The sequence below is a fragment of the Pipistrellus hanaki genome (genome assembly GCF_964339955.1).
Source record: "Pipistrellus hanaki genome assembly, chromosome: 3".
Classification (NCBI taxonomy): Eukaryota; Metazoa; Chordata; class Mammalia; order Chiroptera; family Vespertilionidae; genus Pipistrellus; species Pipistrellus hanaki.
The window spans coordinates 189,276,362-189,304,003 of NC_140505.1; the positions used below are offsets into that span (position 1 = coordinate 189,276,362).

Genomic DNA, 27,642 nt, shown 5'->3' on the forward strand with positions numbered 1-27,642 from the left:
AAGGTTTGTATATGCATTTATTTCCCTGTGGCTGTGTTGAAGGGAAAGAGTGTCTTTTTCTGCAACTTTTGAGGTGATCACTTGGTTTCTGTCCTTTATACTATTGATATATATAGTGTGTTATATTAATGGATTTCCAGGTATTAAACAACCTTGCATTCTTAGGATAAATCCTTTTGGTGTAGTGTATTACCCTTTTTATGTGTGTCTGGACTTGGCTTGTTGGTGTTTTGTTGAGGATTTTTACATCTGTATTCATAAGAGACTAGGGGCCTGGTGCACGGATTTGTGCACATTGAAAGGAAATTAATTACAAGAAAGATTCGTGTGGTAATTACATTACTGCAAAAAATTACATGTCAAAATAGTATCCTATGTAATAAAAGGCTAATATGCAAATAGACTGAATGGCGGAACAACTGAACAACTGGTCGCTATGATGTGCTGACCACCAGGGGCCATGGTGGAGCGTGGTGGGCGTTGGCTGTGGTGGGATGGTGGAGCAGATGAGTAGAGATGCCAGAACAAGGTGGGACTCTAGTCGCTGTCATGGGGGTGAGCCTCTGGTAGTTACTAAAAATTCTTTGCTCCTGCATGCTGTGTTCCTGCCTGGCGCTCACATCCACTGCCAGTGCCGGCTTCTCTTGCACCTGCTGCTGGTACCCAGTGCTGGTCCTGATAGCTCCTGAGGGCTTCTCCACCTCCCCCTGCTCCTGAGGGTAATCGGGGCAGCAGCCACTGCTTGTACCCGCTGCTGATGCCAGCCCCATCGCTCCATGTTGTCAGCAGGTGCGAGTGGGGCTGGTGCCGTCAGTGCACTGGAGCAAAGGTGGCGGGAGCAGGGCTGCTGCCAGACAGGGGACCGGGAGCTACAGTAGGAGGGACCGGGCGGGGGCATGGAGGATGGGCTGAGACCCAACCCTGTGCCTACGGCAGCCTTGCAGCCCACAGTTCCTTTCAAGGTGCATGAATTCGTGTACCGGGCCCCTAGTGTATAACCTATATAAGAAAAGCCTAAGCCACCGTTAGGGCAGAACAACCGGAGCGACTGTTACAATGCGCACTGACCACCAAACACTCAACGCAGGAGCTCCCCCTGCTGGTCAGTGCGCTGCCACGGGGAGCACTGCTCAGCCAGAGCCGGCTCATGGTTGGCAAGTGCAGCGGCTGCGGCGGGAGCCTCTCGCACCTCTTGGCAGCGCTAAGGAGCAGCACGCAGGCAGGCAGTGAGGAGTGAGGGTCCCAGACTGAGAGGGTGCAGGCCAGACTAAGGAACCCCGCCCGCACCGGGCCTCTAGCATCTACATATCCCATTGTCCAGGGTTCAGCTTCAAAGGTAGAATGTGCCAATAATCGTTTTTCAGATATATTTTCTTGTCAATGTTGATTTCCATTATTATCAATGTTAAGGAACTACAATTCATTGTCAATAAAAACAACCAAATTCGCGATGGACAATGACAGGTTGAAACAGACGCATGTAATCGGCGCCAGCGAGAGCTTCATATGTATGTGCATTTAAATTGCCAGTGTGCCTCATATGTACCACGCACACATAAATAAACGTTCATTTTTTAAATTTAATGACTTTTACAAATATTTAAAAAAATATAAAACGTTATATTGTTTATTTAGAAATATTATAGAATATTAAAGTTGACTGTTTTGCTTGAATTGTAAATGTTTTTGGCCATGTTTTGTGCTGTTAAGATGCTTGTCATTCGTTAATTCTATACACTTTTCATTTGTTTTATTTGAAGTGTTACAATTTGATATTTATTTAATAATGTAACAGTATCATCACCACCATTAATGAGTGTATTATTATCAAATAGTATTGATCTTTTTGATCAGATTGCCGAAAATGTAAGCGAAACATCCTATGGGTTGACAGACAGGTGACATTTTTATAGTAACCTAATAAACATCGGTGGACTTCACATTTATATTCTCCTCTCTTTCACATCTATAGCATAAAGTGTGCCATCCTTTACACTGGTGGACGGTCAGACATATGTATGGTCAGTCACTCAGTCTTTTATACATATAGATATTTGCTTGCATACAACTTTATTTTCAGATGATACTGTTTTGGTATCAGGGTAACTAGCCCCAGAGAATGAGTTGGGAAGTTCTTCATTGTTTTTGCAGATCACATTTCTAGGTGGCATCATTGACCTCAGCCTGAAGCTCTTCCTTCAGTATTTTTTTATTTTTATTTTTATTATTTTAAAAATACTTTTTTATTGATTTTTTACAGAGAGGAAGGGAGAGGGATAGAGAGCTAGAAACATCGATGAGAGAGAAACATCGACCAGCTGCCTCCTGCACACCCCCTACTGGGGATGTGCCCGCAACCAATGTACATGGCCTTGACCGGAATCGGAACCTGGGACCTTCCAGTCCGCAGACGGACGCTCTATCCACTGAGCCAAACCTGTTAGGGCCAGTATTTCTTTATTTTTAGATTATTTGTTAATCCTTACCTGAGGATATTTTTTCCATCGATTTTTAGAGAGAATGGAAAGGAGGGGGAGAGACAGCGATACACCAATGTGAGAGAGACACATCGATTGGTTGCTTCCTACATGTCCCCGACCAGGGCCAGGAGCCTGCAACTGAGTTACATGCCCTTGACTGGAATCGAACCTGGGACTCTTCAATCCACAAGCGAATGCTGTATCTATTGAGCCAAACCAGCTAGGGCTTCAGTATTTCTTAGGTTGTGGGTATGCTGGGTACAGATTTTCTCAGCTTTTGTTTAAAAATGTCTTTATTTGCCCTTCAGTGTTTAGGGATACTTTTGCTGGTTATAAAATTCTAGGTTGACAGTTGTTTCTTTTAGCCCATTAAAGAAGTGTCTCCACTGTCTCTCATAGTGTTTTGTTTCTGGTGAGAAGTCAGTTGTCATTTTTTTTTTTTTAATATATTTTATTGAGTTTTTACAGAGAGGAAGAGAGAGATAGAAAGCTAGAAACATCGATGAGAGAGAAACATCCATCAGCTGCCTCTTGCACACCCACTACTGGGGATGTATCCGCAACCAAGGTACATGCCCTTTCCCGAAATCGAACCCGGGACCTTTCAGTCCGCAGGCCGATGCTCTATCCACTGAGCCAAACCGGTTTCAGCCAGTTGTCATTCTTATTGTTCACTTGACATCTTCTGCTGTTTTTTTTTTTTTTTTTTTTTTTTTTTTGTGTGTGTGTGTGTGTGTGTGTTTTAAGATATTTTATTTAGCCCTGGCTGATTTGGCTCAGTGGATAGAGCATTGGCCACGGGACTGAAGGGTCCCGAATTCGATTCCGGTCAGGCACATGACAAGGTTGCGGGCTCGATCCCCAGTAGAGGTGTGCAGGAGGCAGCTGATGAGTGATTCTCTCTCATCATTGATGTTTCTGCTTTCTCTCCCTCTCCCTTCTTCTCTGACATCAATAAAAATATATTTTTTAAAAAAAGACATTTTACTTATTTTTATTAAGTAAATTCTCTATTTCTATAAACTTTTTTTTTCTTTTTCAGTTTGATGGTAATTTTATGAGTTTGGTGTGTTAGTATTTATCCTTCCTGGGATTTACTTCCGCCCTTGGCTCTCTGGGTTGACGTATGTAATCAACTTTGGAAACTTTTTGGCTGTTGTCTCGTTCTCCTTTCCTCTTGGCAGTCCAGTGACATCTATTTTAGATTGTTTGATTTTATCCCACAGGTGCTGAGCGTGGCTGTATTTTAAAAATTATTTTCTCTCACTGTTTACATGAGTATATTCTGTGTTCATTCTGTTATTAATTCTATCCAGTGACATTTAATTCCAGGTATTATACTTTTAATTTTTGCATTTCCTTTTGGTTCTTTTTTCAAGTTCACAAATCTGCTAATTTTCCACCTGCTCATCCCTTCTGCCCTGTTTTCGCCAAAGTCCTTTAACAAATTTTTAATTGTGTTTTGAAGTTGTCATCTGCCACTTGCAACATATGGTCATTTGTTGGTTCTGTAGATTGTTTTTTTTATCTTGATCGTGGGTCACACTTTTCTATGTTGCATGTCTAGTAACTTTTTGTTGTATAATGGGCTTGTGGACAGTACATTCTAGAGATTCTGTTTTAGGTTATCTTCGCTAAAGAGTATTAACTTTTGCTAGGGCCGGCTGTTAAATTACTGGGAGAGCATCTAGATCCTGTGAAGCTTTTCGGGTCTGTTTGGTTTTTGCCCTACGTGTTAGAGCACAGCCCTCAGTTCTGGAACACGATTTTTACTCCTGAACCATGCCCTTCTGGGGTTTTAATGGGAAACCCTCCTAATCTGGTAGAACAGAAAATCCAAAATTTGTCACCCAGTGTTGGACAACTGTTGAAATCCTTGCTTATCTCTTTCACCTCACAGCAGCTGCTTTCTGCCTGGTCGAGTGTGTGTGGGTTTGTGTGTATCTCTCTCTTTCTCAGCTTTATTGCTTTATTGAGGCATAACTGACCAATAAAATTGTAAGATATTTAAAGTACATCATACTTTTACATACATGTACGTACATTGAGAAAGGATTCTCCCATCTAGTTAACTATACCCGTCACCTCACATGTTTTGTGTGAGAACATTGAAGTTGTATCTGCTTAGCAAATTTCGGTTATACAACACGGTGTCATCACTACAGTCCCCATTTGGTCCGCAGACCATGTTCATCTCATAGTGGAACGTTTGTACCTTTAACAACCTCTTCCCCCATCCTCGTCCCTGGCAGCCACTCCCTGCTCCGTTTCTATGAGTCTGACTTCTTTTCTGTTAGATTTCTTGGCATCTCATCTTACCATGTGCAGCTCAGGAGTCAGCTAAGGATTTGGGAGGAATTTTAATGAAGATTTTTGGGCTTTCTCTCTTTTTTTGTTGTTGTTGTTGTTATTGTTAATCCTCACCCAAGGTTATTTTCTCCACTGATTTTTAGAGAAAGTAGAAGGAAAAGAGAGAGGGGGTGGAGAGAGAGAAACATAAATGGAGAGAGACAACCCAAATATGTGCCCTTGACTGGGATCGAACTTGTGTGGGTTGGTGCTCTAACCACTGACCAATACTGGCCAGAGTGGGATTTTCCCTTCTTTGTTCAATTTCCCCTTCAGTTTTTAACCATTCTGTAGCCCAGAGGTCATCCTGTGTGCCTCTGTGTTTCCTCCAGGAGCGTGCTGTGTAAGTGTGGTCTGACCTGAGCACTGGTGCCCTCTCTGTGAGCAGTGGGAGTGCCCTCAGTGTCCAGCTCATATTTCTGTTTCCCTCTTCCCATGATTCTGGGGACAAAAGAGCAGACAGTTCCTTGAGGAAGCTTTGCCGTGAACAGGGATTGGAGAAGCGTCTGCGGGGCAGGGTGTGTGCGTGTGTACACAGGAGGGCACTGGAGATGCCTGCGGAAAAGCAGGAGCAGCAGCATTGGAAGGTGTGAGGGGAGGGCCTGCAGCGTGGGGGAGCGGCTGGCCTTTGGGAGCCCAGGGTCCTTTTCCAGCGTAGCAGGAGGGAGGCAGGAGTAGGAGAGGTCCCAGTGAGACCTTTTCCTTTTTCTGTGGATTCAGGGGGTATGCCTGCTGGAGGGTGAAGGAAAGAGTAGGAGGATTAGCGTGGTGGTGATATTAGTTATCTATTGCAACAGACCGTCCCAGTGATGCGTGGCTTAAGACAACCATCTTGGTTTCCGGTCATGAGTCTGTGGGTTCAGCCAGATGGCTCCTCTCCACTTCCGTATATGATCGGGCCGTGGCCGGTGTGCAGGCCTCTGCAGGGCCCTGGCACCCTGCGCACACTGGCCACCAGAGCCCAAGAGGCTGAGGGTGGAGCTGTGAAGCCTCGTGAAACCGGAGGCTCCGAAGTGCACCTGGTCCTCTCCCCGGCCCCTGGCGGTGGCTGCGGCAGGCCAGGAGCCCAGGGTGGGCAGGTAGACGTCACTTCTTGATGGAGGCGGCTGCACAGAACTGTGCTTATCTGACATTTGTCACAATTGTCTTAAGGGACAGAAACTAGCCCCTCTTGTGGTGGCCATTAATTTAAAACGAGTGGAACTCAAGCCCAGTTTCCTCAGGGAAGCCTTCTCTGACCACCAGCACTCCCTGGCACTTCCTGTTTGCCAGGCAGGTGCTGAGCATTTGGTAGATGATCTTGTTTCATTTCGCATTGACCCTGGGAGGTATATACTTTTGTCACCTGAGTTTTACAGGTGGGGAGACTGAGACACAGAGTTTAAGAAACGTAGGTGAGTAAGGGGGGGTGGGGCTGAGCGTCCAGCCAGGCGGTTGCACCTGGAGTTGAGGTTCAGCCACCAGGCCACCACCTTGCAAAAGTCACTCTCCACTCCACGGTGCTGTGAGAGCTAACGTGCCCAGACACTCCAGTCAGGCCTGCTTCCAAGCACAGGACTTAGCCCAGCCAGTCCTTATACCCGCCAGGAGGCCAGCATTTTTAGCTCTGTCTGCAGAGGCCCACAGCACAGGAACTGGTGGTGTGTCCTCAGCTGGAAGATAGGCTGCTCGGGCTTGTGGCCTGCCCCCGTCTCCCTCCCGGGGGCTGCGGGGGCCTCGGGACCTGTCTTCCCTGCCAGAGGTCAGCTCTGTTTGTCCATCCTCTTCCCATGCCCCTCAGCTGCTGTGACAGTCGCACCTTTTGGAGCTCCTCTTCAGGAATTGACTTCTGTCTGCCAGCCCACTGACTGCTTCATTTTTTCTCATATCCTAAGATCCACCCTTTTAAAGTGTACAATTCAGTAACTTTTAGTGTATTTACAAGTTTGGGCAGCCATCACCACTCACTCCAGAACATTTTGTCACCCCACAAAGACACCATGGCTCCATTTTGAAGGCCTGCACCTCTCTCCCAGTCTCCCTCGGGACTATGAGACCCCGGCTGTCCCTTCCTTGGCTCTGCCGGCGGCCTCCCTGCACCGAGCAGCCAGGGCAGGACCTTCCTGTTACCTCTCCCCACCTTCCTCACTCCTTCTGCACCCGTGTGGGTACCTCCCTTTCCTCTTTATCGACTGGGCCAGAATCTGGGGTCACGTGAGCCAACCTGGATTCAAGTTCTAGAACTGCCATTCATTAACCTTGTGACCTGGGCCAGTCCCAAGACTTTGCCCTGCGGACGGGGCTGTGGTGAGCTGCCTTTCCACCGAGCTGCACCGGACTGGTGCGCGGGTGTAAGTTCTAATCTCTGATGGACTCTTGTCGGCTGGACGGGGAGGTGTCTTTCCTGTCACCCAGCAGATCTGCGTCCAAGTGAAGAACAGCGAGAGGCACTTGCGCAGGAGGACGCGTGCCTGGAGGTCCAGGCAGCCTCACTCGTAATGGTAACGGGTCAGGCGGCCTGGGAGGCCTTGCAGGGATGCAGTGCCTTTTCCTAAAGTTCAGAGTTGATCTTAAAACCAAATTCAAATGAAAGCTGCCTGTGTCAGTACAGACAATTTCCTAAAGTTCAGAGTTGATCTTAAAACCAAATTCAAATGAAAGCTGCCTGTGTCAGTACAATTTCCTAAAGTTCAGAGTTGATCTTAAAAAACTTGGAGAGCACATGTATGTGTTATAAAAGTATATTCTTTTAAAAAAATATTTTTATTGATTTCAGAGAAGAAGAGAGAGAGAAGCAGCAATGATGAGAATCACTGATCAGCTGCCTCCTGCATGCCCCCTGCCAGGGATTGAGCCTGGGACCCTTCAGTCTACAGGCCTATGCTCTATCCACTGAGCCAAACCAGCTAGGGCTAAAAGTATATTCTTAAAACAGTGCATTACTTATAAACACACGAGCAGGGAAAGAATGCGATGATGCTGCTGCACGTTAATGATTATCTCTGAGGAGGAAGGGAGTGGAAGGCTGTCAGTTTCTCAGTGTATTAGAAATGTGTGGTTTTTAAAAATAGGCATATATGAACAGTTCTTAACAATTATTAAATCTCAACATATGGGTCTTTGTCATACTCTTCTGTGGATCTTTTTGTATTTTCATAATTTAAAATGAATAAAAATATTTAAAGCCAGATTATTATAATGTGATTTTCTAAAAGATGTGTAAACAGACTTGTGTGAATCCTGAGGAAGACTTAGGAAGGCTCGACGTGAGTGTTGTGGTTGAACTTTGGATTGAAGAGCTGGCAGGGCCTTGCCCAGTGGGGAGGCGGGAGGAGGGGTGTTCCAGGCAGGGGTTCAGGGCAGAGTCCGCCTGTTTAGGAGGTGGTGTCGGGGTGGGCAGAGAGGGTGGGAGGAAACAGCCACATCGTGTCCTGTGGAGGTCCCCCTGTGGGGCCTCGGGTGGAGGCTGACAGGAGAAGTGCCCTGTGTTCTTGGTCCCCTTTCCCTCTTTCTGCTTTTTATTTTTTAAATATATTTTATTGATTTTTTACAGAGATTAAGAGAGAGGGATAGAGGGTTAGGAACCTCGATGAGAGAGAATCATTGATCAACTGCCTCTTGCACACCCCCTACTGGGGATGTGCCCGCAACCAAGGTACATGCCCTTGACTGGAGTTGAACCCTGGACCCTTCAGTCCGCAGGCTGACGCTCTATCCACTGAGCCAAACTGGTTACGGCCTCTTTCCTGCTTTTTGGGGATTGAGTATTTTTATTATTCTATTTGGGTCTTTGTGTATCTTTCATGTCTCTATTTAACATGTCTAATCTTTCCTCTAGGTTTTTGAAGATATGGAACACAGTTAGGACAACTGCTTAAATGTCTCTATTAATTCTATCATCTATGTCATTTCTGGATTCCTTCCTTCCTTCCTTCCTTCCTTCCTTCCTTCCTTCCTTCCTTCCTTGTTGAAAACTGTTCCATATATTTTACCCTTTAATTTTTCCCCCCCGTTGTTGCAGGTGGGGAGGTAAATTTGCTCCCTGTAGCAAAGAGATCAAAAACAGGTTTTAGAATGAAGGAATAAGGTGGTTTTTATAATAGCCATGGACCTAGGAGAATGCTGACCCCGTTCTGGGGAGAGAGAAAGCAGAGGTGGGTTTTTTTTCTTTTTAAATAAATCTTTATTGTTCAGATTATTATAAATGTTCCTCTTTTATACCCCCTCCATTGCTCCCCTCCACCAGATTCCCACCCCACCCTCTGCCCTATCCCCACCCCCCATTGTCCTCATCCATAGGTGCACAGATTTAGTTCAGTCTCTTCCTGCACCCCCCACACCCTTTTAACCCTGAGAATTTTCAGTCCACTCCCTTTCTATGTCCTTGATTCTATTATATTCACCAGTTTATTCTTTGTTCATCAGGTTTTTAATTCACTTGTGTTTTTTAAAAAATATATATTTTATTGATTTTTTCACAGAGAGGAAGAGAGAGGGATAGAGAGTTAGAAACATCGATGAGAGAGAATCATCGACCAGCTGCCTCCTGCACACCCTCTACCGGGGATGTGCCCACAACCAAGGTACATGCCCTTGACCGGAATCGAACCTGGGACCTTTCAGTCCGCAGGCTGACGTTCTATCCACTGAGCCAAACCAGTGCCGGCAATTCACTTGGTTTTTAGATTCACTTGTTGATAGTTACGTATTTGTTGTTCATAATTTTTATCTTTATCTTCTTCCTCTTCCTAAAGAACCCCCTTCAGCAATTCATATAATTCTGGTTTGGCGGTGATGAACTCCTTTAGCTTTTTTTAATTTGTGAAGCTCTTTATCTGGCCTTCGATTCTGAGTGATAGCTTTGCTGGGTAGAGTAGTTTTGGCTGTAGGTTCTTGCTATTCATCACCTTGAATATTTCTTGCCATTCCCATCTGGCCTGCATGGTTTCTTTTGAGAAATCGACTGACAATTGTATGGGTGCTCCTTTATAGGTAACTAACTGCTTCCCTCTTGCTGCTTTTAATATTCTCTCTTTGTCTTTTGCTCTTGGAATTTTAATTATGATGTGTCTTGGTGTGGTCCTCTGTGGATTCCTTTTGTTTGGGGTTCCGTGTGCTTCTTGGACTTGTAAGTCTATTTCTTCCACCAGGTGGGGGAAGTTTTCTGTCACTATTTCTTCCAATAGGCTTTTGGTATCTTGCTCTCTCTCTTCTTCTGGGACCCCCATAATTCTGATGTTGGTTTGCTTGAAGTTGTCCCAGAGGTTTCTTACACTATCTTCAACTTTTTAGATTCTCTTCTCCTTGCTTCTGCGAGGAGTGTCCTCTGGCTCTTTGTGTTCCAAATCTTTGTCTTAATTTTTGCGATCTTCCAGTCTGTTTTTAGGACTCTGTATAATATTTTTTTATTTCAGACAATGTATTCTTTATTTCTAATTGATTCCTTTTCATATCCTCAAAGGTCTCATTTATTTTATCGGCCTTTTCTAGGAAATTCTTGAAAAACCTTTTAACTGTGGTTTTGAACTCAATGTCTATTCTTTTACTTTCCTCCATTTTCTTCCTTTGTGTCCTGCTTCTTCTCTGCATTTTAGCTGCTTCCCTCATTTGATGGAATAGTTTTATGTGCTAGGTGTCCTGGCAGAGCCCAGTAGCACAGCTTTCCCAGTTACCTGAGGTGGACAGTCTTGGTGCAGCCCTTTGTGGGCTGTGTGTACAGTCTTGTTGTTAAGCCTTGCTGGCTGTTGGTCCAGAGGTGGACTTTTCTTGGGGGGGTCATCAGGGAATGCATGTCTCCAGGGAAGGAAATGGCTGAAGACCAGTTTCCAGTGGTAAATCATGACTTTCATGCAAGTGCAAAGTGAGCTGCCCGGGCTCAGGTGTCCAGTCATCTTATCAGGCAGTGCTGGTCGCCTGACTTGGAAATGGTATGTAGAGGTCACTGTTGGAGTACTTTTAGACATTGTGATGCGTTATCAGTCACCTTATGACTAGGAATATGCTGCTTTTTTTTTTTTTTTTTTTGAGAGAGAAACATAGTTTTGTTGTTCCACTTATTTATGCATTCATTGGCCGATTCCTTTTAAAATATATATATATTTCAGAGAGGAAGGGAGAGGAAGAGAAAAAGAGAAACATCAGTGATGAGAGAGAATCCTTGATCAGCTGCCTTAAGTCCATAACCTGGGCATGTGCCCTGACTGGGTCAAACTGTGACCTCCTGATTCATAGTTCGACACTCAACTACTGAGCCATGCCGGTCTCATTGGCTGTTTCTTGAATGTGCCCTGACTGGGATTGAATTGGCAACCTTGGTATATTGGAACGATGTTCTAACCCAGTGATCAGCAAACTCATTAGTCAACAGAGCCAAATATCAACAGTACAATGATTCAAATTTCTTTTGAGAGCCAAAATTTTTAAGCTTAAACCGTATAGGTAGGTACATTGTTATTAACTTAATTAGGTTACTCCTAAGCCGGCCTTTGCTAAAAACTCAAGAGACCAAAGAGCCGCATGTGGCTCACGAGTTGCAGTTTGTCGACCACTGTTCTAAGCAATTGAGCTATCCAGCCAGGACAGGAATATGCATTTCTTGAGGAGATAGTGTGAAGTTACTAAACCGACCCCAGCCAGTTTGGCTCAGTGGATAGAGTGTCAGCCTGTGAACCAAAGGGTCTCAGGTTTGCAGGCTCCTCCCTGGCCCAAGCCCTGTTTAGGGCTCGACTAGCCTATGTGTTTCTCTCTCTCCAATATTTCTCTCTGTCTTTCCCTCTCTTCCACTCGTTCTACAAATCAATGGAAAGATATCCTCAGGTGAGGATAAAAATAAGTAAATACATAAAGTTACTAAAGTGGACAACTCCATAGAGATCCTTCCCACATTTTTGAAATCTGTGTGTGACATTCCAACAAATGAGCTCATTAACCAGACACGGGATTGGGTGTACGCCATCGGCACCACGCTCTCTAGCGCAAATAGAGGCAACGGAGCTTTCATTCCTTCATCCTGAAATGTTCTGATAATTTGAATACTAAGTACAGATACTGATTTTTGCTTTCTTTTTATCTGCCATTTTGGTAATTTACTTTATAAAAGCAGAACTTAAAATATTTTTTCCCTTTTTATTTTTCAGGTGAAGCTATTATCAATCTTATACTGAATGAAAAAAATTTTCTCAAAGTTGCATATACTCCAAGAAAAACCCCCAAATGTCTTTATATTTTGCCTGAATACAAAGTTTAAACAAGAAGTTTCCACAGAAGGTAGGATGGTTTTCCTTTTTTGTTCTGCGTTACCGTATAATATGTGCAAATATACTGCATACGTTTCTGACAGCAGAAATTTAGTTTTGAAGGGTGTGTATAGTCTGTTGTCTTTTGGTTGTTTTTTGATCCTCCTGAATCTAGTTTTGAAGAGCTGTATTATGGAAAGTTACTTGGTCTCTCCAAGCTGAAGTGTAATCCAAATAAAATGGGGACAGCCATGCACGTGTAGCGAGGTGCACGTGAGCTAGAGCCTTACGTGGTCATGGGCGCCGTCCAGGACACACTGTCTATGTGGAGGATGAAAAGGGAGGGAGGGCCTGGCTCCGTGTTTGAGTGTCGACCTAAGAACCAGAAGGTCACAGTTTGATACCCGGTCAGGGCACATGCCTGGATTGTGGGTTCAGTCCCTGGCATGGGGTGTGCAGGAGGCAGCCAGTTCTGTCTCATAATTGATGTTTCTCTCTTCTCTTTCTCTCTCTCCCCCTTCCTCTCTGAAATAAATAAAAATACATTTTGGAGAAAAAGGAGGGAGGGACTCCTGTGTCCTCAATATTGGGTGCTCCTAAAAAGCTCTCCAATTGCACTCCAATTAGATGCTGGATAAATCACAGTAAATATGGTTTCTTGTGATCACTTTGGTGCACTAAAAATTAAGATACTGCTCTAAAGTGTATCTGATGTGCACTAACCACCAGGGGGCAGACACTACGATTGATAGGTTAGCTTGCTGCTGGGATCGGACATGCCCTGAAGCCCTCCCACACTCCCTCCTCAGCCCCAGTCATGCACCGGTGGGGGGCCTCTAGTGTATCTATATAAAAACCATAATATGCAAATAGACTGAACGATGGAACAGTTGGTCGCTATGATGTGCGCTGACCATCATGGGGCTCATGCAGATTATGGTGGGTGTCAGCAGCAGGCGGCAGAGCATAGAACATGGTGGGCATTGGCGTAGGTAGTATGGTGGAGTGGGTGAGCAGGGGTGCCAGACCAAGGCAGGGTGCTGGTCACTGTCATTGGGGCAAGCCTCTGGTGGTTACTGAAAATTCTTTGCTCCTGCATGCCCAGTGCTCACACCCACTGCCAGCGCCCAATGCCGGCCCCAATCCCTCTGTGCAGCCAGCAGGTGCGAGTGGGACCAGGGCCGCGGCGGGAGGGGCCCGTTGGAGCCTTGGAGGATGGGCCAAGACCCATCCCTGTGCCCAGCGCAGCCTCTCGGCCCCAGTTCCTTTCAAGGTGCACGAATTCATGCACTGGGCCCCTAGTAATAATATATGAAATATTTGAAGAAATACACATAGAATAAAAATTAGTAATACAAAACAAAGTATCAAAGTAATCCAAGTAGAACTTTTAGAAATGTAAAGAAGTTGAAGTAAAAATTTCAAGGGGGTCTATGGGAGGAAAAAAGGGGCATATGTAATCCTTTCAGCAATTAAGAATTACTAAAAAAAAAACAAGAAACTAATCCAATATATGTGGAGTAGACATATTAAACATGGCAGAAGACAGAATTGTGAACTGGAGTATATGAATGAAGAAGTTACACAGTGTGCAGCCCTGAGAGATGGGAGATGGAAAATGAGAATAAGAGAAAGTGGAGGGTAGAATAATAATGTGTGGTGAGAATGGAAGCACACTGTGTCCCACGCAGTATAAATAAAAAGAAACACATACCCATGCATTGGAATCAGATAGCATGAGAGACAAAAGGGTCTTCAGTCTACAGGCTAACGCTCTATCCACTGAGCCAAACCAGCTAGGGCAAGTTCTTCTTTTCACTTTTTTTATCTGTGTGTGTTTTTTGTTAATCCTCACCCATAACGCCGATGGGAGAGAGGCACATTGATTGGTTGCCTCCTGCACGTGCCCTGCCTGGGGCCAGGGTCGAGCTTGCAACTGAGGCACGTATCCTTGACCAGAATTGAACCTGGGACCCTTCAGTCCATGGGCCGGCGCTCCAACTACTGAGTCAGGGCAGCTAGGGCTTTACTTCTGATTTTGGATTTTTACTCACGTTTCAATTAGGCCATTTTGGGGGTCTGTCCCCCAGTTTAGACCTGGTCTCATTTGGTAATCAGTCGATTGTACAAATATACACTGCTTTCCATGGACTTGCATCACCATTTTTCCAAGCCACGTGGAATTCCAGTTGTGCTGGTGAGCGTGTGACCACTGCTCTTTGGGAAGGTAAGAAAGCCTCCTGGGGGTAGGGTTTGTCTGTTAACAGTGCAGACCCTTCCTTCCTGTGGATGCAAGCTCCAGTGTGACGCACTGTGGTGAGCTTGGGGGAGGCACACACTCAGCTCTGCAGCCGTGCCGCCGCCCAGCACCCCGAGCTGCGCTCTGCAGCAGGTGACCTCTCTTTCCTCCTCTCTCCTGCAGTCGGGATCTGTGGCCACCACGCACGGCCACGCTTCCGGGCTCTGTGTGTGGGTAACTCAGTCCTCACAGCAGTTCCAAGAGTCTGGGATGCTCATGTTCCCGGCTCGCAGGTGCAGAAACCAAAGTACAAGGGTCACATAACTGGCTTCAGGCCACACAGCCAATCCAGGACTCGGATTGTAAATCTTTTAGATTCTAATTTCTCCTAGCAACAGTCCTTGCCTCCGTGTTCCTTTGTGAAGAGCTCGTTTGGAACTATAGGATCACGTGGCAGCGTTTCTCTTTGGGACCTACCTGCAGTCTGATAGCATGCTGACCAGAACAAGTAAATAGAGATGGGGAACTCGGGTTCCTTTCGGTGGCTGTTGACTAAGCGTCTGGAAGGTGCTGGTGATCCTTTGCTAGGATTCCAGAGAGCTGGCGGGCGGAGGCGTTGTCAGGGTGTGGAGGAGTCCTGGCGTCTCACGTGTTGGTGCGGGGCCTGCGGGTGGGGATGCCGTGGATGTGTCGCCTGGGAAGGAGCGCGAGAGCGCCCTGCGGTGGGGCCGCTGAGCGGTGCCGGCGCTTCACGGGGCAGCGTGCGGTGCCCGGCAGTGAGAGCGATGGGAGAGGAGTCAGTGTTTTCTGCCGCGCATTCCTGGGACATTGAAATTAGCTACAGTGCCATTGGGATGAGCTTTCAAAGGAAGCCACAGATGCGATCAGTATTTCTTAAAATGCTTAGAAAACTGATGGGAGCGGAAGTGTCCTTATACAGGGATTTTTGCCTTAATGGCGTAGCACAATGTGCTGATGTGAGCTCATGAGCTATGGTCTAAGTTAATGGTTGTAAGAGTATAACCTAGTTTTATTTCATGTGTCATGTGGTGGTAAAATAATAGAGGCCCTCAAATGCTGGTCTGTAATATGGGTGAAATGAACGAAATAAATGTAATGAGGTGAGTTTTTCTTAAAATGATATTTTTTGAAAGTGAGACATTATCCTTAATCCTAAAATGATGACTTTTCTTTTTTGATATTTGAAAGTCATTATTTTCTGAAATGAAGGTAATTGTAGAGGATAGTTGTTTGGTTTTTCCCCCCTTTCTTTTCCTTTTCTCTTTTGTGTCTCTTTTTTCTCTCTATCTGCAGCCGGTCCTCAAACTCGGCACCGCTCTGTCAGTCACGCTCACATCACACTCCAGTCCTCACCGTCCTCAGAGCCTCGTCACGGGGGGCTCTGTCTCCCGAAACCCCTCTCCTTGCTCCTCTGCAAGCACCTCCTCCTCACTCAGGCTCTGTCCTGAGTTTGCAGCGACCCCGCCCGTCCTCATGCTCCACTTCATGCTCCTCCTGCTGCTCCCTCCACACGGGCAGGCACTTCCTCTCAGAGGCCTGAGCCCTCAGGGCGGCCACGAGGGCGGGGCGGCCTCTCCCCGACCCTTGAATGCCTCCAGGACTCACTGAGGGTCTCTGTGCAGCGGGGACAGGGAGACCTTTTCCATGGGTTTGCCCCGATCCATCAGAGGAACCCCACGCGGCCATAGCTCATCACTGGCTTTTCTTCACAAGGAGACGTGGGAGTCAGTCAGTCCTTGACCCAGAGCGGCAGGAAGGCATGGAAACGGCCTTCATGGGCCCTCCACAGCGCTCTGGGGCCAGGCGCCGTGTCGTGAGCAGTGAGACAGGGAAGGGTCCTTTTTCTGAGGGTCGGTCTGCACGGGCTCACACTGTCCGGGGAGCCGGGGGCACATGCAGACACAGGCAGAGCAGGGGGAGCCGCACTCTCACGGGCCTGGACTTTCTAAACGGGAAGTGAGCTCTGGCTCCAGCTTCAAGTCACAGCTGGTGAGCTCCTAGCACGAGCCAAGCCCCCCGTCCTGTGAGGCCAGGCGCCGACCTCTCAGCTGTGAGGTCCCGGTGGCGTCTCCTTCCCACCGGAGGCCCGTCCTCCACCTCGGAGGCGGGTAGGAGTCTGCTGAGCGGCCCCTCTGCACAGCTCGCTGCAGCTCAGCCCGTGCTGCCCCCGCACCTCCTCCAGCTCACGACCAGCCTCCCACCTCCACACGCTCCTCCACAGCCGCCTCCCCTCTCGGCCTCACAGGAGGGGAGAGCGTCGGGCCTGCCCTGGAGTCGGCTGTGGCTGGAGGGAGCCCTGGCTGGTGGCCCTCTCCCAGAGCACGGACCCTGCCTCCTCCCCAGCAGTAGGCTGTTGCCTCTTACACGCGTGTTCGCTGGAGCAGCACTGTAATTTCCTTCAGGACCTCTTGGCGGTCACAGCGTGCTCACTGTTTGGCCGAGAGGCCTCGCTTCCGGCTTCTCTTGGCGTTGGACAAGCCCCCTCCCCCCGCGGGTCACTTCTGCTTTTGGTGTGAAGTGAGAGGTCGGCCCTTCCTGCACGGGCACCTGGAGGCCATCGTGGGCTACGAAGGGCCTGCCTTCCGCCTTGTGTCTCAGGAAATAGGGGCCCAGGAGAGGGAGGGACGGTCTTGGTCTCATGGGGCAGTTTGTGGGCCCCAAAGAATGACAGGAGTGAGGTTAAGGGTCACTGATCACAGAGCACATGACGGTGATGGCAGTGACAAGGTTTGTGTATTTCGAGAAAGGCACTAGCACCGGCCGTTGGGGAGTGGTGCCAGGGGTTGGCGAGATGCAGGGCTGCACACGCCTTTGGCGGGTGGATCGCATAGTCTCTGGAGGCGCAGTGAAGCCAGGCTGCCTATATTGCCAGAAATAACAAGGGGCATTTCAAAATGAATGAAGAGGTTGTTCATCAAGTTATAAAATCCTAAATATGTGTCCACATAATAAGATAAATTCTAAATACATGAAGCAAAAACTTACAAAATCAAAAGGAGACATGAATAGTAGTACATCCACAGTTATAGGTGGAGACTGCAATCTTCTCGTTATTTGATATAAGTAGTCACAAAAGCAGTTGTCAGCTGATTTTATCAGTTACCATTATCTTACTACTGTCAGCCGACTGGATTGACTCCCCAGCAGCAGAGAGAACCCGGTGTCCAGTTACACACACATTCACTGGGATGGACTGTGCCCTGTCATAGGCAAGGATTGGGGAGGAGACTGCAGCTTGCATGCAGGTCCCGCCACTACTTGCTCTCTGCAGCTTGCAGACTGAGAATAGTTTGTTGTTAAGATTTTTAATTGATTTTCAGAGAGAGAGGAAGGGAGAGGAAGAGAAAGAGAGAAACATTGATGGATTGCAGTCTCTTGCACACAACCAAGGCATGTGCCCTGACTGGGAATGGAACCAACAACTTTTCTGTGCATGGGACCATGCTCAACCAACTGAGCCACGCTAGTCAGGGATGAGAGTAGTTTTTATGTTTTTAAAGAATTGTTAGGAAGAAGGAAAAGAACATGCAACAGAGATCCCATGTGACCTACAAAGCTGAGAATAATTCCTGCCCAGCTCTTTCTGAGAAGTTTGTTGACCTCCATGCTAGGCCGTAAGTTAAATACCAATTCAGTTAAAGGAATGAAGTCACATAAGCCTGCTCTCTGAGCACAACAGAAATGAGATATCAGTAGCAAAGAGCTAGTTAGGAAGTCCCAAAATGATTAGAAAATTAAGCATTTTATTTTAAAATGTAAGTCCAAGAAAAAAATCACAAGGATCATTATGAATATAAAAATCTGTGGGATGCAGCTAAAGCAGTGCTCGAAAGAAACTTTGCAGCTTTAAATGCTTATAATAGGAAAAAGGTCTAAAAAATCAATTATCTGACCAGGCTAGTGAGGTCCCTGGTTCAGTTCCTGGTCAGGGCACATGAACAGGTTGTGGGCTTGATCCCCAATGGGGGGAGTGCAGGAGGCAGCCAATCAATGATTTTCTCTCATCATTGGTATTTCTCTCTCTCTATCCCCCTTCCTCTCTGAAAAAAAAAAAAATTAATAAAAGAAATAAAAAAATTTTTGTTTAAAAATATATTTTAGCCAAAACCGGTTTGGCTCAGTGGATAGAGCATTGGCATGTGGACTGAGAGGTCCCGGGTTCAATTCTGGTCAAGGGCATGTACATTGGTTGCCAGCACATCCCTGGTGGGGGAGGGGGGTGTAGGAGGCAGCTGGTCGATGTTTCTGGCTCTGTCCCTCTCCCTTCCTCTCTGTAAAAAAAAATCAATAAAGTATATTTTTAAAAATATATATGTATATATGTGTGTGTGTGTGTGTGTGTGTGTGTGTATAATTGATTTTTTACAGAGAGGAAGGGAGAGACAGAGAGTTAGAAACATCGATGAGAGAGAAACATCAACCAGCTGCCTCCTGCACATCCCGTACTGGTGATGTGCCTGCAACCAAGGTACATGCCCTTGACCGGAATCGAACCCGGGACCTTTCAGTCCGCAGGCCGACGCTCTATCCACTGAGCCACACCGGTTTGGGCTTTCCCAGCATGTTTGATGAGGGCAGCCCGTACCTGGCAGCAGTGGACAGGGCGTCACAGCAAAGTGAACCATCATGATTCGTGGTCACATGCTGTAGCTTTCCAGCCGTGCAAAACAAAGGCTTGACCTGTGTCTTTATATTTAAAGCCAGCTTTTTACCCCTGGCCGGCAGGTCAGGTGGTTGGAGCATCATCCCATACACTGAAGGTTGGCAAGTTCGATTCCCAGACAGGGCACATACCCAGGTGCAGTTTCAGTGCCTGTTTGGGCATGTACGGGAGGCAACCAATTGATGTTTCTCATGTCGATGTTTCTCTCTCTCCCTCCCCATTATCCTTCCTTCTCTCCCAAATCAACAAAAAGATAGAATAAGTCATTTATATTCAGCATATAGTTAGTTATTGCTGTTTAAATCTAGTCTGACCATTTCTGTCTTTAATTGAAAGTATTCATCAATGCACTGGTTGAGTTTACGACTGGTATCTTGCTGTTTTCCCCCCATTTGTCCCGTCTTTTTTGTTACTTATTCCTTCTTCTTTTTCCTTTTTATTTTTTTGTCTTCCTCTGGATTACTGCAGTTCTTTTGGTTGATGGGATCTTGTGGTCCACGTGGCCACTCACCCACTCTGTGGCTGGAAGCATGACACACAGAAGCCAGCTCTAGCTGCCCTGTGCTGCCAAGTCTTGCTCCAAGCCTGGAAAAAGCCTTGCCAGCTGGGTCTCCCTGTGGCCCCTCCTCCCTGGATTGCACGTTATCGAGTGTGGGAGTCGCTCAAGAGAGAGGGGTATCTGGAGGTGGGGAGGCCATCTTTTGCCAGGTGCTTCTGGGGATCTCTGGTCCCGCAGTCTGGTGCTGCCCCCCAGTGTCCCCTCCACTCCTCATGGGAAATCAAGGGGAAGGGGCCTGAGGACACACAGTGCAGGGCAAGTCCAAGCACCCAGCCTCTGAGTGTGGTGCCCTGCGCAGCCTGCAGGGCGAATGGGGTTGGAGGAGGAGCTGCCTGTTGCCGGGCAGAGGGCACAGGGGAAGGACTGCTTGTGCCGCGGAAGGCACAGCACCCCTGTGGCCAGGGGGCTCGGCAGGCGGGAGGGTGCCCAAGGGTCTGGGAGCCGTTGTGAAGCAGTCTGGTGAGGGGGATGTGAGGCGGGATGGGAGGAACGTGGAGGTGTCTGGTTTAGAAAAGACCTCTGTGCAGCAGGGACAAGAGGCTGCTGGGGGGTCAGCCGGACAGCGAGGACACAGAGCTCACATCGTGTGGGCAGCCTTTCTCTTCTAGGTCAAAGGTAGACAAGTCCATCTTCTCATCTGTTACCATAATTTTTCAAATAATCTATAATAATAAAAGCATAATATGCTAATTAGACTGGATGTCTGTCCTTCTGTACGAAGCTGGCCTGCAAGGGAAGCCCTGGTCCTGGGTGCCTGCCGGCGGCCGGAGGGAGGAAGGCCTACTCTTGCAGGGATTTCATGCATCAGGCTCCAGTGATTCTTAAAACATTGCAAAGATTTATAATGTCACATGCAGGTTGACTGTGTTAAAGACCCAGGCTTTGTTCTTCATTCTGCGTCAGACAGGGACCGAGGCCCACAGACAGCCACGTGAGGCTCCCTCAGCGGGACAGACCTCCTGTCTGCCAGGCCAAGACATCAGGAGCCTGGAGAGGAGTGTGGGGTGCAGAGGACACAGTAGCAGTCTCAGGGCCCAGCGGAGTGTGAGGGACATGTGGCTTTAGGATAACCTACTCAGCAAGAAGGCATGGTGAGGGGAGGTGCCAGGTAGTGGGAGGGGTGAAGCGAAGCAAGCTGTCTTGCTGAGATTGTATTCTATGAGATGTTTTTAAAAAATATATCTTTTTGCTGATTTCAGAGAAGAAGGGAGAGAGAGAGAAGCATCAGTGATGAGAATCATGGATCGGCTACCTCCTGCACACCCCACACTGGGGATCAAACCCGCAATCCAGGCATGTGCCCTGACCGGGAATCGAACCGTGACCCCCTGGTCCGTAGGTCGATGCCTAATCATCTGAGCCACACCAGTCAGACTCCGTGAGATGTTCTGTGTTCTTTTATGAGATGGTCAGTCAGGCACAGCCACGAGAGGAGACTCAGAGTCTCAGGAAAATAAAGTTGTTACCTCATGGTCCCTGGAGTCAGGAGGCCTGTTCTTCATGCATGGCCACATGGGGGACTCCAGGGGTGCAGGGAGCAGAGGACAGGTGTTGATGCTTAGGCACAATCTGGGGGGGTTTCCACGGGAGAGGCAGGGCTTGTGGACAGGGTAGGTGGGCTCTAAGTCGCTGGGTAGTCCCTGGTTGCCTGGGCCCTGGCCCTGAGATAAAGGCAGGAGTATTGGCTGGAGGCAGGGGAGGGCTGGGCATACTGGAGGAGCCCTCTGGATGGGAGTGTGCAGAGGGCACAGGCCGGCCCCTGCTGGGCCCTCTGCTGCCTCGAAGATTGACCAGCCAGGGAGTGGCATTTCTCTCCAACCAGAAAGGTGTTCTATGATGTCAGAGCATCGTCTACAGAAGACTGAGAGTCCATACGATCCAGGGACATTGGGGGAGAGGTGTCCAGTGTTCACTCTGAGGTGGAGTGGTGAATCATTAACTTGATTGGGGTGCAGAGGCATCCCTGTCTGACACACGCAGACACCTCTCCTGAGGGGGCAGGGAGTGAGAGAGAGCACCCAGGGTGGGAACGGAGCTGAGGAAGGCGGTCAGTGAGCAGGGAACCGAATGCTGGACGTGACGTCCCTGCTGACGTGAGAGCCTGACCGGAGAGGCGTGGGCAGAGCGGGTGCTGGGAAGAGCACCGTCTCCGGCGCAGGCCCTTGTGGGGACGGACTCTGGGACTCTGTCAAGTGCTGGGGGAAGTGACCCTCTGGTCTTTGCCTGCAGGTCTGTGGCCGTCACCATGTTCTGGAAGTTCGACTTGAACACCACGTCCCATGTTGACAAGCTGCTGGACAAGGAGGACGTGACGCTGCGGGAGTTAATGGACGAAGATGACCTCTTACAGGAGTGCAAGGCCCAGAACCGGAAGCTGCTGGACTTCCTGTGTCGGCCACAGTGTATGGAGGAGCTGGTGAGCCTCATCACACAGGACCCGCCCCTGGACATGGACGAGAAGGTCCGCTTCAAGTATGTACCGGGCAGGGCTGCAGGGGGGCGGGCTGCAGGGGGGCGGGGCTGCAGGGGGCGGGGCTGCAGGGGAGCGGGGCTGCAGGGGGCGGGGCTGCAGGGGGGCAGGCTGCAGGGGAGCGGTCTTCAGGGGGCCAGGCTGCAGGGGAGCGGGCTGCAGGGGAGCGGGGCTGCAGGGGGGCGGGGCTGCAGGGGAGCGGGGCTGCAGGGGGCGGGGCTGCAGGGGGGCAGGCTGCAGGGGAGCGGTCTTCAGGGGGCCAGGCTGCAGGGGAGCGGGCTGCAGGGGAGCGGGGCTGCAGGAGGGCGGGCTGCAGGGGAGCGGGCTGCAGGGGAGCAGGGCGGGGCTTCCTGGTGGACAAATGAGGAGGCTGCTCCTGGGGGGTGACTTGCATTCTGAGCTGTAGGGTCCTATGGTGTGCTGGAGGACAGACCCCGGGAGGGGGCTTGGGAGACAGTGGGCTCTGCTTTCCTCTGGGCCTGGGCTCAGCGGAATGTGTCATTAGTGACCAGTCTCAGTTTTTCCTAAAATGTCCCATTCTTCAGTTGACCAGGATGTCAGAAGGAAGGGGTGTGGCGAGGGTCTGGCATAAGGACTGAGGAGTTTGAGGATAGGAAGGTGACAGGAAGGCAGAGCAGATGCAGCCTTGGGCTCTGAGGGTGCCCACTGGGGCCTGGGCAGCTCATCAGGACAGATGGCCAGCTGGACAGCGAGTGGTGGGAGGTCTTAGAACAGGGCCACAGCGTCGACCAATGAGCCAGGAGGTTACGGTTCGATTCCTGGTCAGGGCACAAACCATGGCCTGCAGGTCACATCCTGTTTTTGTGTGACTTGCAAGCTAAGAATGGGTCTGTATTTTTAAATGGTTGTTTCACATGAAAATGATACCAAATTTGCATCTCATTGTTCACGAAGAAAGTCCTGTTGGAGCACAAGCACACCTAACCCGTGGGCAGTTACAAGGGCAGACTGGGTGGCTCAGCAGAGACCACCCAGAGCCGTCCCTGCCCGGACAGGACTGTGCTGGACAAGCCGGTGGGGGGTCAGGGGTGCCTGTGCTTGGTGAGGCAGGGCTGGATGGTGGAGGCGCCACGGCCTCGGCTCTAGTGCCTCTGTGGGAGGTCTGATAAAGGGCGCTGTGCTGGGATGCTTCCGCTCAGCGTGTGGCCTCAGCCTCACGTCATCACCCTTCACAGCCCACCCCCTCACCCTCTCGCTCCCCATGTGGTCTTCCTGTCCGGAGGGCATCGGCGGCGACAGGTCTGAGGGAGGAGGGCAGGGCTGGGCAGAGGGGTCCTGGAGCAGCATCCTGGGCCAGGGGAGTTTTCTCGCCTGATTCTGAAAGAGATTAGTGACAGACGGTACAAAGCCAAGCAGACAGGGCAAGGAGGAACTATTCGCTCTAGGGCAGTGGCTCCCAACCTTTTTCCCCGGCTACACCCCACCTAAGTATCTCTAAATTCCTGATGCCTCCTGTGACATATAATTCTTTTTTATAAAATATATTTTATTGATTTTTTACAGAGAGGAAGGGAGAGGCATAGAGAGTCAGAAACATCAATGAGAGAGAAAAACCAATCAGCTGCCTCCTGCACACCCCCTACCGGTACATGCCCTTGACCGGAATCAAACCTGGGACCCTTCAGTCTGCAGGCCGTTGCTCTATCCACTGAGCCAAACCCGTCAGGGCTATAATTTTTATTTAAAAAGTGAACTCCTATTCACATGGAGGAAGCCTAAAAGACCATTAACTTGGTTTAAACAAGCTTCCAAAGAACATGGCATCCATGAAAGAGAAAAAGGAACAAAAGGACATTGAAGTACTAAGGAAGAAATCACTAAGAAATTGTTAAAAAATAATATGAAGTGATATAAAAAAAAGTAGCAAATAAAATTTCAAAACATAATAGAGAACTGAAATGCATAATATGTCACATGTATATTTATAGACTGTGTATGAGGTCCCTAGAACCATAAGAAATGCAAAATATTCACTGTTAATAACTCATTCTCAAAATGCCCCCTTAAAAATCAAATTGCCCCCCTGGGGGGCCTGTGCCCCATGTTGGGAACTTCTGCTCCAGGGGAAGGAAACAAGCAAGCAAACACCCAGCTGAGCAGGTGCCCAGCTGCGGACTACATGTTCCCACCAAGGCGAGCCCTGGGTGTGGGCTCTCGCCATGTGCTGCATACCAGGGCCCTTGCAGTCTCATTCGTGGCCTTCGGCACAGGAAGCCTCTGTGTTATTTCTTCGATAACTTTCTCTCTCCCAGGTTTCCCTCTGTTCTCTCTGGCAAATTGATACTTCTTATTTTCCCCCTTAATGTCTTGTCTTTGCCTTTGTTCTACATCTGAGAGGTTTCATCAAATTTTATCTTCCTCCCTTTTGTTGATTTTTAAGTTTTCTGTTATTATTTGTTATTTTTCATCTTTTAAATACAAGCCTCTGGCCCTTTTAAAAAATATTTTTACTGATTTCAGAGAGTAAGGGAGAGGGAGAGAGAGAGAGAAACATTAATGATGAGAGAGAATCATGGATCGGCTGCCTCCTGCATGCCCCCCACTGGGGATCAAGCCTGCAACCCAGACATGTGCCCTGACCGGGAATCGAACCTGGGACCCTTCAGTCTGCAGGCTCAGAGGTTTGTCAGTGTTTCCCTCTGCATCCTAAGAGGCAGATTATTTAAGCTATTTTCCCGAGAGTTGGAGAAGTCTAATTTCACCTCCAGTTGCTGGCATTGTGCCCTTTAGGTACCCGAACACAGCCTGTGAGCTGCTGACATGCGACGTGCCGCAGATCAACGACAGACTGGGTGGGGACGAGACTCTGCTGAACCTCCTCTACGACTTCCTAGACCACGAGCCGCCTCTCAATCCTCTGCTCGCCAGTTTTTTCAGCAAGACCATCGGCAGTCTCATTGCAAGAAAGACGGAACAGGTAAAAAGCATGCCATGCCCGTGTGGTCGGGGTGGTGGCCTGGCGGACGACGTGTCAGCAGGCGGGGGACTCAGTGGAGCAGTGTGGGCGGCTGACCTGTGAGGTGGAGGTGGAGTAAGAAGGTGGCTTCCCAAGAGGTATTCTGCTGCTGGCTCTGCAGTCGCAGCGCTTCCCACCACGCCTGGGAGCCCAGGCCCCAGCCGCAGGCGTGAGTCCTGGCAGGATTGTAGCTGTCCGTCCTTGAAGGCACGTGCGCCATCTGTGTGGGTGGCCAGTGGCAGTGTCTAGGGCACTTCTTGTTTTAAAGCAAATTAAAAAAAACTTCTAGCAATCAGCCTCTGTGAAAGAGTGAGTGACTCCTTTTCTGAGCTTGTCTTCCTGGAGGCGGTGCTGCTGGTCTCACATCCAGCGGACACTTGCTTCAGTGCCTCCCCCTCCGCAGACGAGCAGACGAGAGCCGTGACCTTGGACAGCTGCAGAGCACTTTCTGCACCCGGGCCGCCCAGGTCCCCGCGGCCTGTTTGAGAGCATTTCATCCCTGTAGATACTTACAGCTCTCAAGTACAGGACGTTTTCAATCAGCTACAGGAGGGACAGGCTTTGTTGAGCAGATCCCACGATCACACCCCACACGGTTAACCATGATGGCTTGGTGTCTTCACGTCCTAGGCGTAGGACAGCCCCATATTCCGTGTCTGCCTGGAGCTCTGAGAGGTGCAGCCCCGGCAGAGCATGGTGGGCGGGAGGGGACCCTGTGGCATGTTGGGTCTTCAGTGGACTGTCCCCATCATGGGGTTGTAAATCTGAGGTTTGCAGGGGACCTCAGAGGACTGTCTCACCTCAGATACTCTTTGGAAACTGGCAGAGAAGGAGTGAGGACTCGGCAGTGCTGGTGCCTCTGGTGCGGCAGTGAGTCTCGGTCCCAGAGTAGCAGTGCTGCCGGGAGCGGGGAGCTGGAATGGAGGGCAGGCCTGGGTTCACCAAGGTCCTGCCCGCCTTCCAGACCAGTGCTGCACACGTGTGTCCCAAACCACTCTACTTCCAGATTTACACTGTCTGGATTTTCCTTCCGCTTATAACACCTCCGTCTTCTTCCCTTACCAATAATATGGACTGCACTCCTAAAAAATAGTTTTTCTACTGACAAAGGTAACGCATTTAAATGAAATTCAGGTAAGACAGAAATACAGAAAGCAGTCTTAGGTGACACTCCAGGGGAACCACTGCTGATTGGTAATTTAATTTTTCCAGTGTGTGTGCACTGCCCACGCTCAGGTCATCGTCTAGCACTTTGCCCTGTACACCCACCCCCTTCCCTTTGATGGCCACCACACTGTTGTCTGTGTCTGAGTTTGCTTTACATCCCACGTAATGAGAGAAATCATATGGTTCTTAGCTTTTACTGACTGATTGATTTTGCCTAGCATGATATTCTGAAGGCCCATCCCTGTTGCGTCTTTTCTTATGGCTGAATAATCCTCCCTGTGGAGCTCTGTGAACAATGCTGTAATGAACAGAGGGCTGCATATCTCTTTGTGAAGAAATGTTTTCAAGTTTTTCAGGTAGATACCCAGAAGAGGGATTGCTGGGTTATATAGTAACTTTATTCTTTTTTATATTTTATTATTTTTTTAAATCCTCACTTGAGGATATTTTTTCCATTGCTTTTCAGAGAGGGAGGGAGGGAAGGAGAGAGAGAAAATCATCAATGTGAGAGAAACACCACCTCCCACACATGCCCTGACTTGGGGCCAGGAGCAAACCTGCAACCCAGGTATGTGCCCTTGACTGGGAATCAAACCCACAACCCTTTGGTGCAAGGCCCGATGCTCTAACCACTTTGCAACACCAGCCAGGGTGGTAACTCTGTTCTTAATTATTTTTAGGAACCTCCATAGTGGCTGCGCCAATTTACATTCCCACCAGCAAGAGTTCCATTTTCTTTTTTTAATTTAATCTTTTTTTTTTAATATATATTTTATTGATTTGTTACAGAGTGGAAAGGAGAGAGATAGAGAGTTAGAAACATTGATGAGAGAGAATCATCAATCAGCCGCCTCTTGCACATCCCCTGCTGGGGATGTGCCACAACCAAGGTACATGCCCTTGACCGGAATCGAACCTGGGACCTTTCAGTCCGCAGGCCGATGCTCTATCCACTGAGTCAAACTGATTTCGGCTAATTTATTGTTCAGATTATTACAATTGTTCCTCTTTCTCTCCCCCCACATAGCTCCCCTCCCCCTGGTTCCCACCCCACCCTTTGCCCTTACCTCCTCCCACTGCCCTCATTCATAGGTGTATGCTTTTTGTCCAGTCTCTTCCTGCACACCCCTTTTCCCCTGAGAATTTTCAGTCCACTTCCTTCCTATGTCCCTGATTCTATTATATTCACCAGTTTATTCTGTTCATCAGGTTTTAATTCACTTGATTTTTAGATTAACTTGTTGATAGATATGTATTTGTTCAAAATTTTTTATCTTTACCTTTTTCTTCTTCTTCCTCTTCTTAAAGAATACCTTTCAGCCAAAACCAGTTTGGCTCAGTGGATAGAGCATCATCCTGCGGACTGAAAGGTCCCAGGTTCGATTCCCGTCAGAGGCATGTACCTTGGTTGTGGGCACATCCCCAGTAGGGGGTGTGCAAGGGGCGGCTGATCAATGATTCTCTCTCATTGATGTTTCTAATTCTCTATCCCTCTCTCTTCCT

The 27,642-nt window shown here is 48.6% G+C and overlaps 1 protein-coding gene across 4 annotated transcripts in view; it reads left to right on the forward strand.

Moving 5' to 3' along the window:
- PPP6R2 (protein phosphatase 6 regulatory subunit 2) overlaps positions 1 to 27,642 on the forward strand; it is a 52,648-nt gene that overhangs the window by 6,992 nt on the left and 18,014 nt on the right. For 2 of the 4 annotated variants that reach the window (XM_084879677.1, XM_084879679.1), the window contains exons 2-4: positions 11,945 to 12,074; positions 21,755 to 21,997; positions 24,747 to 24,933. In XM_084879677.1, the coding sequence (XP_084735803.1) occupies positions 21,771 to 21,997; positions 24,747 to 24,933 (414 nt within the window). In that variant the 5' untranslated portion in view covers positions 11,945 to 12,074; positions 21,755 to 21,770. Of the gene's footprint in view, positions 1 to 11,944; positions 12,075 to 21,754; positions 21,998 to 24,724; positions 24,934 to 27,642 lie in introns of all 4 variants that reach the window. The other 2 variants (XM_084879680.1, XM_084879678.1) reach the window with 2 other exon arrangements.